General features: G+C 49.9%; 1 protein-coding gene across 1 annotated transcript; it reads right to left on the reverse strand.

Annotated features, from left to right (window-relative positions):
- Nucleotides 1–2,063: 2,063 nt before the first annotated feature.
- On the reverse strand, nt 2,064–12,522 carry ENC1 (ectodermal-neural cortex 1). Its single transcript, XM_062212248.1, has 3 exons — nt 12,126–12,522; nt 7,075–8,889; nt 2,064–2,831 (listed from the first exon to the last, which is right to left on the reverse strand). Exon 2 carries the CDS (start codon nt 8,874–8,876, stop codon nt 7,107–7,109), a length of 1,770 nt encoding a protein of 589 aa, XP_062068232.1. The 5' UTR covers nt 8,877–8,889; nt 12,126–12,522; the 3' UTR covers nt 2,064–2,831; nt 7,075–7,106.
- Between the last annotated feature and the right edge of the window lie 1,679 nt (nt 12,523–14,201).

The following is a 14,201-nucleotide window of genomic DNA, read 5'->3' on the forward strand; positions in this document are numbered from 1 at the left end:
CAGACCTTTCTATAGCTTTCTATTAAAATACAATCCACATGTGGGATACAAAAACTGAAAGTACATCGTGGGGAAGCTGCATGGTGTGTGGCTTTTGTAACCCAAGCTACGAATGACCTATCAATGAGACATTTTCCTTTGCTTAGAGATGTTCTCAAGGTCAGTTTTATTCAGTGAACAAAATAACTTAGGTAAATGTATATGACTAAGGTGAAAAGAAGCACATATAAATATACAGAAATGAACCTTCTGATAAAACAAGAGGCACAAGTTTTCAAGGCCTACAATTCTGCCATATTCAAATAAAGACTCCACACACACAATGAAGAGAAAATCTCTAATAATTTATTGACTTCCAGTTTCACATTGTGAAAAAAAAAAACTTTTACAAAACCTCAAAAACGTAGTAGTAGCAAACAAGTACATACGAACATGAACATTTTACTTCAACTTATACAGGGTTTTGTGCGTGAATCATATACTCAACAACCAAGAGAGGGATATTATGTGGCTCTAATCACTCTTATTCAGACAGGTGTCAAGCCGGGAGAAAAGGGGCTACACAATTATACCAGAAGTGGAAGGCTGCCCTTTGTTGTCCGTTACTACGGCAACCAGGCCACAAAATGAGAAGAACCCTCCCTGCCTTATGCCAAGGTTTTTGTGTGTCCTGTGCTGTGAATTGTATTTGCTTCAAAGTGTTGGACGTTTCACAGGGTGAGAATGGTCAAGTAGGGAGCCCAAATGCCCACATCAATGCAGAGAGTGGGAGTCCAGAAAGTTCCCCGCAGGCTGGGGGCCCACCCTCATGGCGGCTCCCTCTGGCTCTCACAGAGTCATTAACCGAGGATTCAAGGACAGACCACAATTTTGAAACAGCTGCAGAAAGTCCAGCCTGCTTTCAGAAGCCACTCGCTGACATCCATCTCTGGTGGATTTGCATCCTAAGCTACAGGGCCCGCACTGCTGCTGGGTAACCATGCTGCTGGGATTGGATTAGACATTGGCACTGCTCAGAACACATCCAGGGACCAGCAACGGACTGCCGCCAAGTACAAAGATTCTTTTAGGCCAATGGTTCATTTCTTTTGGTCCCACTATATCCATGGCACACACAGACACGTACAATAAGCCTAACGCACTAAGGTGGAGAGAAACAGTAAGGATTTATCCATCATCAGACAATGCAAGCACGATGTACGAGGATGTTGTCAGTCTTAAACCTTATTTTCTAAAATATAGCTATGTGAGAAACACCGACGAAAGCAGTTTAAGTTGCACACTTTGGCCTTCCCCAGACAGCTTTGAGGAAGCACCTTAATTGGGTCTAGCACTAATACTTATCACGGCACATGTTTAACAAGCAAGCACTCAAACTAGCAAAGAATGTATTCACAACCAAGTCCCGGCTACACCGGGAAATATCAATAGGGGCCACTGCTTGCAATTCTTTGGTGTTTTGTGGCCAGATATGTGTCACTTCTGGGCACCAAAGAGACTTTTTTTAGAGATTCACCTAAAGGTGGGCGCTAGAGCATACACTGTACCAGTATGAAGGAATTAGAGGACTTCTAGCTAAATCGACCAGCAGTAAGAGAGAGCACTAGGTCCAGGTCAAGGAAATGTGGATGGTGACTTAACTCACATTAGTGACACCTGTTTTTCCTGTTAGCTGTGGTTATGGCAAAGTATTCTCGGGGGTAATAAATAGATAAATAAATAAACTTTGGACAATGACTTTACCTTGTGCTCTATATACAGAATGATTCCACAGAATTTTCCAGGATGTCAGGATATTACACAAAGAAAAAAAATTGTAAAGCAATTTGGTCCTTTCCACATTTCAGCAGCTGAAGTTAGGTGAATCAGATGGGAGGGAGCAGGGCAGAGAGAAGGAGCCCCCTGTACCCCATCAGCCTGACCATATCTCAGGAAACCCCATTAAAAGTCGGTGCATCTAAGAAAACAGACCTCCGCGGTTTACTCTGGGATGTTTTGTAATCCTTCCCTGTCTTGGCATTTAATCCCGCCCTCCCCCCACCCCGCCCCCAGCCCACCCCCACCCTCCAGTTATACTCCAAATTGTAACTGAAAAGTTCTCATCTTTGTGCGGCAAAGCACACCTCAACAGCCACAAAATGTGCAAAACATACAACCATTCACACAGGTCCCTGTACGTGCGGACCACGGTGAAGCATCGCTTCAGCATGCAGGCATCAAACAATAAATAGCTAGATCTGTAACACATTCTTAACGCTAAGGGAAAGTTTACAGTCATTTATAAATAGACAAGAACATCTACCAAAAGGCTCTCAACAACAGCCCCATTGTTCGGAAGCCTTGCTGGGGAGTGCACAGTCCCTGGAGGTGCACAGGGAGTCGGTGGTCCCCGTCCTCCAGCCAGCTCAGTCAGTGTCCCCCCGACCCCCGGACGGCAGCTGGTGTGCAGCCTTCAAGCTCGCTCCTCAGAGAGAGGCGACAACCATTTCAAATTTTACACACAAATGGCGGAGCCCATGGAAATCAAACGCTGAATATGGTACAGCAAGGGAAAAGGTCCAGCTTTTCTCTCCCTTTGAGGGGCTGATTAATGCTGACATTAATCCACAATTACAAGACAAGGACTAGATCACAGTTCATTCATTCATATTTAAACCATGTGCTGCTTGCACTGGAAACTCCCACCCCCCCCTCCTTCATGTCCAGTTAGAACATTTACAAGGTGCAGTGGATTTTACTCAAGTCTTGTAGCAACTTTTCTGTTTTCTTCCTCTTCATTAAACTTGCCTTCCTCTCCAAAGCAGAAATCTCATGCTGTCTCGTGGAGTGAGCTAAAATAGGAAAAGAAAAACACACACACAAAAAAAAAAGCATGAAGGATTTGTATGATTTTTGTTAGTAGACAGGACATTTTTAAAACAGTTAAACTCAAGACAGAGCTGGATATTGCTTCTAAAGGTCTTCTAAAGGTCTTAATTACACGTCCAGTAGGAAATATGCAAAGATGGTAACTTGCCTTAAGTGCACATACATGTGCTCGCACACATGCGTGCAGACGGCTGGTCTGACCAGGAACAACAAACGGTGTCTAAAGGATTTCCAATTCTTTCCTAAACATGTGAGGGGGTCTTCAAAAGTCCATGGAAAACGCTGTCTTATGGATGGAACTCAACTGTGTTTTGCACCAAAATAAACTATCTTTTAATCCCATTCTCCACAAACTTTTTGAAGTACCCACAGCACACCTGGCCACCTCGATGCTATTATGCATCCCAACATTCAGGAACTTCATGTCTGTGGTTAAACAGAGCCACTGTAAAGTGATCACTAGGGGGTCAGTGGGGAGAGATTCCTGTGCAAAACCTCCTTGGCCACTTACCATAAAAGACTCCAAATTAAATTTATTCACCATATAAGGCAGATGTATTAATCCTCTTATTTAAATGCATCTCTGCTATTCATTATGGCAGAAATCAGTCTCGCTTCCTTTCACATAACAATACACCAGGCCTCCACAGCCCAAGGCTGGACTTTATTCTCAAAGTTCATTAGTCCACATTTAGGAGACGACGGGCTAAGCTATGCCAGCGCTATTATCTACAGAAGCCACAGGCATTGAGCCTGCATATAAACTCTGAGTGCTGCCGTGAGCAGGAAGCGTGTGCACAGGAACTGGCCTTTGCCCGTGGTGCCCACCCCTCCCAGTTACTGACGTGAGTTCACAGAGGGGAATTCTGCAGAAGGTATTTGTCTTTAAAGCTTTCATCCTGTCTGTCCTGGGTCGTGTTTCCAGCCCTAGCACAGGAATCTATACCCCTAGTGCTCTGAGGACGCACAAAGGGAATCCCGGAGTGCTCAGTGCTTGCACTGCTTTCTTCTCGCCTTGCCTGTGTGTGTGCAGAAGTCTGATTCATTAGTTGCTTCCTTTGGCTGTTTCGTAACAGTGATTCAAGCCTTCAAGGCATTCCTTAGACTACGGTGTCACCACCCCACCCCCTACCCCCACCTCCCTGCAACCTATATATCAACATTAGGCCAAAAGAATGTGGCTTGTAGGAATACAAAATTTCAAGACATAGCATACTCAAACAAAGAAAAAAAATACACACACAAATCAGAGAGAAGCAGCAAAGCTAATCAAGGTTTAAAGGGTTGTCAGGCTGGGGGGTGTCACACAGCACCATGAAAATAGAGGTAGTCAAAGTAATTTCCTTTCTGCGCCTCCCACCCACTGACAGAGCAGCAGGAGTTACAATCTCAGGGTGGAGGAGCTTTAGATAGAGCGAAAACTCCTTGGAAACTGCATTCATTCAGTGAGCACCTCCCTTCGGAGAGCCAAGGGAAGGGTCTGTGGCCCCTACCTCCCCAGCACCTTCTCCAAGTCACTCTGTCGGCCTGCAGGTTTTCACACTGTCCTGTGTGGTAAACCTTAGAAATCTGAACTGACGTTCCTTCTGTGGGAAACTCAAAGCGTGGCTTTGATCTGGCCCTTGAACAGCAGCAGACCTGCCCCTGTCAAACTTCATTTTTATGTGCTCGGCTCTCACTGGCAGACGGAGGGTGAGGAGGGTGTTGTTTCCCACATAACCCAGACTGGCTCTGCTTCCTGGGGACCGGAAGGAGAGGGTGAATTCAGGTCTTTGCCAACATACCCTCTGTGGCTGAGAGAGAGGGAACCGAAACTGAAGAATAAAGATGACAAGTAAACAGTCCGAGAAACTGAATGTCCCAACCCACGCAAAGCCAGTTCTACTGCTGTGCTCGGAGGCGGCTAGGGTTTATTTGAAGGAAAACTCAGACAGGTATTGACCCCAATACGGGCCAGGCACTGAGCAAAGTATTTCCACCCTTTTTCTCCCCACCTTCTCAATTCACCCGTGTCTGAATTGGGATGGATCTCAGGGGAAGTACAGTTCAAACTTCTCACTCGACAGAGAAGCCGCCTGGAGACCAGGAAGGTTCTAGACTCAGAGGATGCACATGGTCAGTCTCCTCTTTCAGCCTCAACTTCCTTACCCTGCTCCCATGATGCCAGTCTCCTACTATTGTTTCCCACGTCACTGGCCATTTTATGGCGCTTCTCTGCAAATATAGTCAGTTCTGGACTAACACCCAACTTAGTAGCTGTTAATTGATGCTTTTGCCGACGAGGTTCTTTCAACCTGCTTTAGCGTTGAGTCACACATTCATATCGCCAATGAAATAACCATGTTCAGAGCCCTTGTTTGTTTAGGATTACTAAGATGCCAGCAAGGCTGCAAAAACCAGTTTGGTGTGGGACGTTGTTGGCCCAGTGGCTCCCCAGAGGAGATTTCCGACTGTTCCAGCTCCTTTGAAGGCATGCATTCTAAGGCAACATTGCATTACTAAGTACTGCTAACTGTTAAGAGGCAGAGGAACTATACAAGTGAAAAACGTAGATGAGATCTGGAAAGCGAAGTCAATTTTAATGATGTTTATAAACAAACTGTAGGTGACAGAAGAAACAAGTTACCTTGCAACTACTCCTAGGTTACTGTTTTTCCCCTCTCAATTCACCTTTAAAGGTGTGAAGCACACCAGGGAAAACAGAGCCAAAAGTTCGCAAATAATGAGTTTCTTTTCACTGTACTTTCTCCAAAACAGTTATTTCCTTCTCTTATTAGGAGTAGCAAGCCCATGAATCACTAGAACAAATCAACACAATCTGTGTCCTCTGTGCTGCGCTTACACATGCTTATGGGGCTCCAGGGCCCATCCTAGGAAGGTTTGATAGTAGTAACGTGGCCTGGAGTTTTGTGAGCACTGAGCTGCGTTGGTCTACACATTGGAGCCAAGGGTATTAAATGCTCTTAAGCACACAAGACAACCACTATGTACTCAGATACATGACACAGAAACACAGCGTTTGCTAGTCCTGACAACCACATCAGCCTGAGTGATCAACTCTGAAAGCAATCAGGCAGTTCAGGTGGCTCCGTTCTGTACCTCACACAGGTCTCTGTGATGCGCGGGCAACATCTTTCAAGGGCAGACCTAGATGCTCCTCTGAACACCCTAAAGGGGCTGTTTTTTTTTTTTTAATAAAGAAATTATATAGACTAATAGATAATCTAGGGGAGAATAATCTATGAATGAATAATATCATAATGAAGATTTTCAACCTTATTTATTCCCAAAAGTATTTGAGGAAGCAGAATTTGAATTGCAACGAGGTATCTTCTGGGATGTCTATATGAAGCTCAAGTTTATCAAGTCTGGGTCTAGCATGAGTCTCAAGCATTTATGCTCTGGGTTAATTTCTTTTATTTTAAATGAAAAAAAAATTTTTTTTCAGAGACATAGAGAAAGTTTCCTTCTGCTGGGTCAGTGCTTCCCATGGTGAGTACCAGCTGGAGTAGGAGCAGGGAACCCAGTCCATGTCTCCCACATGAGTGGCAGAGACCCAAGTACTTGAGCCATCACCACTGCCTTCCAGAGGAGTTGAAATCATGAGTAGCTGGGACTTGAACCCAGACCTTTGGATATAGGATGCAGGTGTCCCAATCTGGTGTCTTAACCTCTAGGACAAATGCTTGCCCCTGGTTGATTTATTTACCTCTATGACCTTGGGCAACCACTTACCCCCCCATCTCTCTCTCTCTCTCTTTATATATATATGTGTTTTTTCCCTCTGTAATATGAGGCTGGTAACATCATCCCACGGGGTTGTGGTCAGGAAGAAATGAGATGATCCACGTGGAACAAACAGCATGGCTCCAGGCATACAGGAGAGGTTGCATAAACACTATATGGCACTGGCTATCAGAATCACTGGAAAACTTTTCTTAAAACGCTGGTTCCTGGGCCGGGCAGTTTTTGTAAACCTCTTCAGGGGACCCTGAGCCTCAGTAAACGCCAAGAACTGCTGACTTAGGTTATACGGCTGTGGTCAATAGGAGCATTACATTCTGGGGGTACAAGCTCTCTGTCTGAATGGCTTTTATAGGACCCCTGCAGAATCAGCTGTGGATCAGGTCTCACTCCACATGTTGGACCTAGGCCTCGAGCCTACCTGCATGCAGCCTTCTGTCTAGAGCTAACCTGGCTTCTTACCTCACACTCACTTCCTTCAGGACGCCGTTCACCTAAGAAGGCAGATGCTTCCAGGTGCTGACAAACGCCGTAGGGATCAGTGAGTACGGGACGGTGGTGATGCTGCTCCACACGTCTAATGTCGGATCATAGCAGTCCAGGGTCTTGCATCGCTGAATGCCGAAGTAGCCTCCAACCACGTAGAGTTTGTTTCCGGAAGCCACAGCGTGGCAGCTCATGCGTTTGGCTGTCACGTCTCCCACCTTGGTCCACTGGTAAGTCTCACTGTTGAATTTATAAGCAGAGCAGGCAGAGAACTCTGTGTCTCCTCCCATAATAAAAATCTGGTTCCCCAGCACAGCTGCTGCTGTGTAGCGCCAGGGCTGGGGACAGGTGGCCGGTACTGTCCACCTGTTTTCACATTGATCGTAACACTGAACCTTGGGGAGCTTGTCATGACTGACACTGGTACCCCCGAAAGCAAACAACTTGAGCTTGGCACTCACGACGGCGGCGTTGCTTACGCCCTCGCGGAGTGGGGCCACCATGGTCCATTTGTTGGTTGTGGGGTCATAATGTTCTACTTGCTTTAGGGAGACCGAAGGGGAGGCTGGGAGACAACCCGTAGCGGCCGTGTGCCCCCCGACCACATACAGGCAGTGCTTTAGTTCAGCAGAGCCATGGCCAAACCTGGCCACCAGCATGGGGGCGGCTTTGGACCACTCCTCGTGTAGGGTATCGTAAACCCAGACATCTTTTGAGACTCCGTTTTCAGACCCTCGCCCCCCAGTAATGTATACTTTGCAGCCAATCGCACACGCGCTGAACTCTTTTCTTGGGCTGGGAATGTCGGCCTTGGGAATGATTTCTTTGGCCTTCTGGTCTACCAGATACAGCTTGTCACACATGAAAGTCTGTCCCCCCAGGAGAAAGAGGGCATGGCCGGTTTTCCGAGGCCGGGCGCAGAGGCTGGTGACCACGCCATCATTCTGCAGGATCTTCAGCTTGCACCTGATGGCCTCTTCCACGATCTCCTTACTTTTCCTCTGCTTGGTGATGAGCTCCTCCATGGCCACGTTCTCCATGAGATAGATGGCCGGCAGGAGTGCCAGCCTCACCGTCTGCAGCAGTTCTGGGAGGTAGCAGTAACGCTTCTTCAGGTCGTAGCTGATCCAGTTAATTGCAGACTCGTACACCAGCCTTTCATCTTCTGTCTCCAGCTCTTCACTGGACAGGAGCTGCACGACCATGTCCTGAGGCAGCTGGAGGAAGTCTTCGTTCTTCCGGATGGTCTGGAAGTTGCTGAGACACATTCTCCAGGAGAGCTCGTACAGCTTGGTGCACTGGTGTGCGTCGGACAGCAGCAGCATGCCCAGGCAGTTGGTGGGGTGCAAGTTCTTCTCCAGGAACTCGGCACAGGCATCCCGGATGTCCTCAAACTCCAGCATGTCACCAGCCTCCAGGAGCGATTCTGCGTTCTCCTCGTTGATGATGACCCGGGAGGAGTACGCGTAGTCGAGAAGAAGCTCCAGGACTTCTGGGTGAATGGAATTGTCGAAGTTCACCTCGCTGTCCTGGCTCTCTTTCAGGCCGCCGCTGAACATGGCTTCGAAGTAGCGGCTGCACGCGGCCAGCACGGCCCGGTGGCAGGGGAAGGTCCTATTCCCTGCATGGAGGAGGACGTCGGTGAAGAGACGCTGCTGGCGTAAAAGGTTGAGGTGGGTGAGGACGCTGTCGGCATAGGAGGACTTGTGAAACAGGTAGATGTTGATGGAGCCGCTGCTGGCCCTGGACTTGCGGTTCTCATGCACGCTGACTGACATTTTGTTTCCACTCCTAAAAAACAAAGCCACACCTTTGAACAGGATGCTCTGAAAAGCAGGACAAAGGCAACAATCATCCTGGACAAAGAAAACAAAACAACTTGTTGCTAGCCCGAGTGCCAATGCATGGCCATCCCAGTACAAGACAATGACCTGGAAGGGAAAGCTTTCATTGAAAATACTGCTGGGCCATAAATCATACACTGTTAAAAAAAAAAAAAAAAATCCCTGCTTAAAAGCAGGTTCTTCTTGGAAAACCTGATTGCCAACTTTGTGGATACTGAGGTCCTTGACTATGTCAGTCAGGGAAACCCAAGAGGAGTGAAGTCTCCTTATAGCTCCCTGTCTCAGTCCAACTGATTCACTGCAGGCCACTTAAAATGCCAGGGCTCCTGCTCTCGTAACGCCAGCATGGGCACCAGCTTTAATGCCCTATGCAGCACAAAGCCATGTGTAAAACAAACACCTACTAATTAATTCCATTAAGAATTCCTTTGGTACGATCCAATCTGCCAACATACACAGTAAATGGCCAACTTCTGCAATGGTCTAGACCTTTATTTCAATGTTACAGATAATTTCTAACCAGACAGCTCTACCACTACGTGATTCCAAAAGCACCCCAAGATAAACACGACCATATACTGATCGGTGAGCTTTAGTGGATGCACACAATAGATTCTGGCCATAGTTGCCACCCATCTTTCTTGCTCTGGACAGCTTCCAAAGAAGGATTTGGCCCACACAAAAGGAAGAATATTTTGAGTCGCATACTCATGAGTGCTTTTTTCTGTTCTTCCTCCCTTATACCAATTCTTGGAAAACCAGTTGCAAGAACAAAGGATCGACCTACCCTTCTCTTTTGATTAAACAGTACATTAGCGGGACTGTGTACCTGTAAATGACAGCACCTGCATATAAGAGTTCAAAATGCAAACACTGCTTTATTTAAGTCAAAACACACACATAGGCACACATATCTGTGTGTGTGCATTACCAGTCACTTTTAATTTAGGGCCACCCTATAATTTATTTGCTGACTGAAGTGTTTTCGTGGGTCTGCAAATTGAAATCACAGCCAAACCTGAAGCTCTCCTTTGGCTTTCTTCAGTACAAAAACCTAAGGCAAACATACAGGAAACGCCTATCATTTGTCTTCAAAATCACATCACAGCCCTGCTCCCTTTTTAACACTTTCCCTGTCACTGTAAAGGAATAAAGTAATAAAGCCCCCAAGAACCCGCCTGTCAAAGGATTCCTAAGCAGGGTAAAACTGGGTGGGTGGTTACAGTATTAGTTCCAAACACAGCCATTCAGGTATTTTCAATTGATATCCCAGGAATTAGTAATAAATGCAACCGGAATGACTTACCACAGAGTCATCGGCTAGAATGTGAAACTACACTTTCCTGACCAGCTGTGAGGCACACAGCACAGAAGGGAAGAGCCCAGAACACAATAAAGGCAGGTGCCTAACACGCTTCTGACAAGCCACATACCATCAGGTGATGCAACTTGCTTTCCTTTATTTGGGGCATGTAACTTTTTGGGCTGGGTAAACAAGGCTTAGTGTAAGAAAGTAACAAGAGTCCTCTAGCAGCCAGGGTGGGAAGACTTTCTTTACAAAGAATCCAGAAGCCTCCACAGTGAGAAAGCTTAGGAAAAATGACAAGCAGCCAAGGGTTACTCCCACTTCAGGCTAAGCCCCACTGTCTAGTCCATTTTAATGCACTGCAGAAGAACCCACCTGAACCTCTGTGAATGCACCAGGTACCCAAAGTATTATAGCATATATCAGCATCCCTGATGATCCACCACTCCTACAGCTGTCACTTGAATTACTACTTTCAGCTTGAAATATTCTGAGGAAGACTGCGAGCCTAAACCTCACACAAGATGGTCTAAACACTCCTGTGTAGCCAGCTGAAGAAGGGAGCCCCCTGCCATGCTGGACCACCAAGGGTTTTCCTGCATATTAGACTCCGGGTGTACACAACAGTTACAACTCAGTTTGCATTTCAGAAAACATTTTGCTTAAAAGACCTCAGGATACAGGATCTGCATCTCCAGGCTCTGCTCCTGCCTTCCAGGTTGGCCCAGAGAGCCAGAGGCAAGACACTAGCCTGTCATCTTGGATACCATCCAGATGGAAAAGCATACCACAGTCAGAATCTTAACATTCTGGCAGGAATGTATGATTAAAATAAAACATAAACGCGAAGGCTCAGGGGAAATGACTTGCTTTCTGGTTTAGAATTATGCAAACATGAACATATCAGGAGACAGTACTGAAGCCACTAAATACACCTTCATCAAAAAAGGAATCATCCTTGCAGCATTTTTTAAAGCCCCCAGAGACATATTTGCATACCAAGTGAGTGGCGACGAAACGCACACATATACTTAACCTGCGTCTACAAAGGCAGAAAAGGGCTGCTATTACTGTGAACATCAAAAGGGCTTCTAGTTACAGTACGCTCGGTTCACGCAGTGCTTATGTAGGCTCCCTGTCTCCCAACGCCAGTAGGCTCTCCAGGTTTTCAACCTGATCTCGACCCAATCAAAGGAGAAAGCGGCAGATTTTTCTCGGATTCTACGTCATTGCTAACAATGGGTCAACGTTATAAAAATCTTGTTCACACACACACAGCTTTCGCCATATAATCCTCTGTAATAGTCGAAAGGCTACTTAACTCGCCGGCCAAGCCCATGAGGGCAACGCCAAACTCCAAGCCTAACAAGTTCAATGTTTCATCTCCACCCCGCCCACCGATTCCTATCCTTTGAACGTGGTAAGGGAACACCAAAAGCCGATTGCTCGCACAGGAAGAACACTAGTTTTGCAGAAACCAGTTTTCATTCATTTCCTGCAGACATCCCCCCCCCCCCGCACTAGGGGTGCCTGGTTCCAGCTCTCCCCCGAGACCGGTAGGGCGCAACGTGGGCAAGCCAGCCCTCGTGCTGAGCCCTGGAGGCCGCAGGCAGCGAGACTGATCTTATCCCTGGCTAGGCTCCGCGCTTCCCCCCGCGGCTCGCCGGAGTTTCACGCCGCGGAGAGGAAGCCGGCCAGCCCCTCCGGTGATGCCCTGCTCCGGCTTGCTGTGGTGGAGGCAGCGGCGGGCATCGGGAACAGCTCCCCCAGCCCACGCCGGGAGCCCAGAGGCCCGGCGCGTCCTCACCCCTCGCGAACACACCCCCCGCAGGCCGGGTGGCACTCGCAACAGGTCCCAGGCAGTGGAGGAAACTTACGGCGCTGGCGACTGCCTGGAGCACGACCGGCTGAGTGCTAGCCTCGGTCACGGGCGGGGAGCCGACGAAGCGGGCGTCTCAGTCCCGGGAAGCGGCGGCGGCGACTGCCCGGGAGAAGCGAGCGCGCATGGGGCGCCTGCCGGGGAGAGAACCGCGCCGGAGGCCGGCTACCGCTGGCGGCTCGCCTCGGCCTCACGGTCTCAGGCCGCGGCCCCTGTGCCCAGGACCCGCGCGCAGCGTCTCCCGGAGCGAGTCTCGGGAGGGCAGAGCGAGCCTGCGGCTGCAGGCACCGCGGAAGGAGGCGGGCTGTGTACTGGGGAAGGGAGCCAGAAAGCGCCTTGCGCCGGGCGGCCGCCTGGCGTCTAGACCCGGTCTCCACAGCGCCACCACCGCGTCGCCGCCTCTCTCTCTCCCGGGCCGAGAGTCTGCGCCCGGCCACCGCGAGCCGGGCTATAAACGGCGCGGCAGGGAGGGGTGGAGAGAAGGCGGAGAGGGGGCGCGAGTGCCGAGACTGACAAGGGGCTTGGGGCGGAGGGGGGGAGGAAGCACATTAGCGCGGCGTAAGGAGGAGGAGGGAGGAGGAGGATGCGGAGGAGGGAGGGAGGAAGGGGGGAGGAGGCTAGGAGCAGGGGAAGAGTGTGTCGGGGGAGTTAACCGGGAGAGGAAGCGAGGGAGGGGGCTGCGGGCGGTGCAGGGAAACAAAGCGGACGCGCTCTCAGTCCTTGGCAGCTGCAACCTTCGAGGGCCGCGAATAAAACAAGTTTTCCGGGGTCGAAGTGTCTGTCTCTCAGGACCAGACTGCTGAATGGATCCTCTGGGAACTGAGCGACCCTCCGCAGGGGAGCGCTCCCCGGGCTGCTAGCGCCCGCGAGATGCTCAGGACAGGCTGGCCGGGGCGAGTGGGTGTCCGCGGCACGCGCCCTGCGCGCCTGGGTAGGACACTCGGAGGGGGCACAATGACAAGGGAAGGCGCTGCAGCCTGCACACTCTGGGCACTATGCGAGTCTTGCAAGCTGGAACTAGGGATTTCTCGCTGGCACGCGGCCAGACTCGAGCCCCGGGCGTTTCCCCGGCGTCTTCCTTCCTCACCCCGGGCGGGTGCGGCGCTCGCAGCCGGACTCTGCTCCACGCCTGGCAGGAGCCGCAGCGGTCCGGGCTCTGTCCCGCGGGGGCGCGCACCACGTGCTAGGCAGCCAATCGCTGTGGCCGCTTGATTCAAAGCCAACTCAAAGGAGCTACCACGCCAGCTCCTCTCTGTAGCGTTAAAGCCTCCATTCCCTCTGTCCGACCCGGCCCCTTCTGGTGTTCTTGTGGGCTGGTGGTGCTTGGACAGCGTTCAATAGAGAAGTGGCTCGGGCACGCATTTAATGCCCCGCGTGCCAGGAGGAAAGGGCACGACAGAAAGTAGCTTCCCTCGGCGATGCCTTTCTATTGAATCCTGTTTTCTTTTTGCGTTAAGTGCTTGCCTCGCCACTGGGAATAAAGTATTGGAATAATAAGGTCTGTGGACGACCTGTATAGATTCCTGGCCCACCCCCACCCCCCATTCACAGGTGAGAAGACTGAGGCCGAGGAAGGTGTGCCGCGCTTGACCCCGACTCCAGGGTGAGCGCTGCACGGCCGCGTTCACCCCTTCCTTCCCCCTCCGCTTCCACCGCTGCAAGCTGTCTGTACAACACCGGCTGCGGAAATGGTTTCCCACGGCCAAGGATGCTGCCCCTGGCGCTTCCAACAGTCCAGAGGCCTCTGCAATCCAGGACTGTGGGTCGCTTCCTCTAATCCTACTCGCCTCCGCCCGCATTCGCTCCTGGGAGTCTGGTTGAGAAATCGCGCTCCTAGCGAAGACAGACAGTGCCCTCTGAAGTCCTTTGCTAGCATTAACTAGTCAGCCTCACCACAAGCCTTAGGGAAAAAAAAAAGTTTCACGTTGCATTTGGTTATGCACAGCCTCTGCTGGAGACTTCCACCAAGTCAGAGATGGCCAGATGGAGTCCCCTGAAGAACCATGTGCAGAGCGCCTGGGAGCCGCAGAGTGGAGAGGGGAGCCGGGAGGGCCGGTTCCTAATGGGGGCTTTG

The sequence above is a fragment of the Lepus europaeus genome, chromosome 15 (genome assembly GCF_033115175.1).
Source record: "Lepus europaeus isolate LE1 chromosome 15, mLepTim1.pri, whole genome shotgun sequence".
Taxonomy (NCBI): domain Eukaryota; kingdom Metazoa; phylum Chordata; class Mammalia; order Lagomorpha; family Leporidae; genus Lepus; species Lepus europaeus.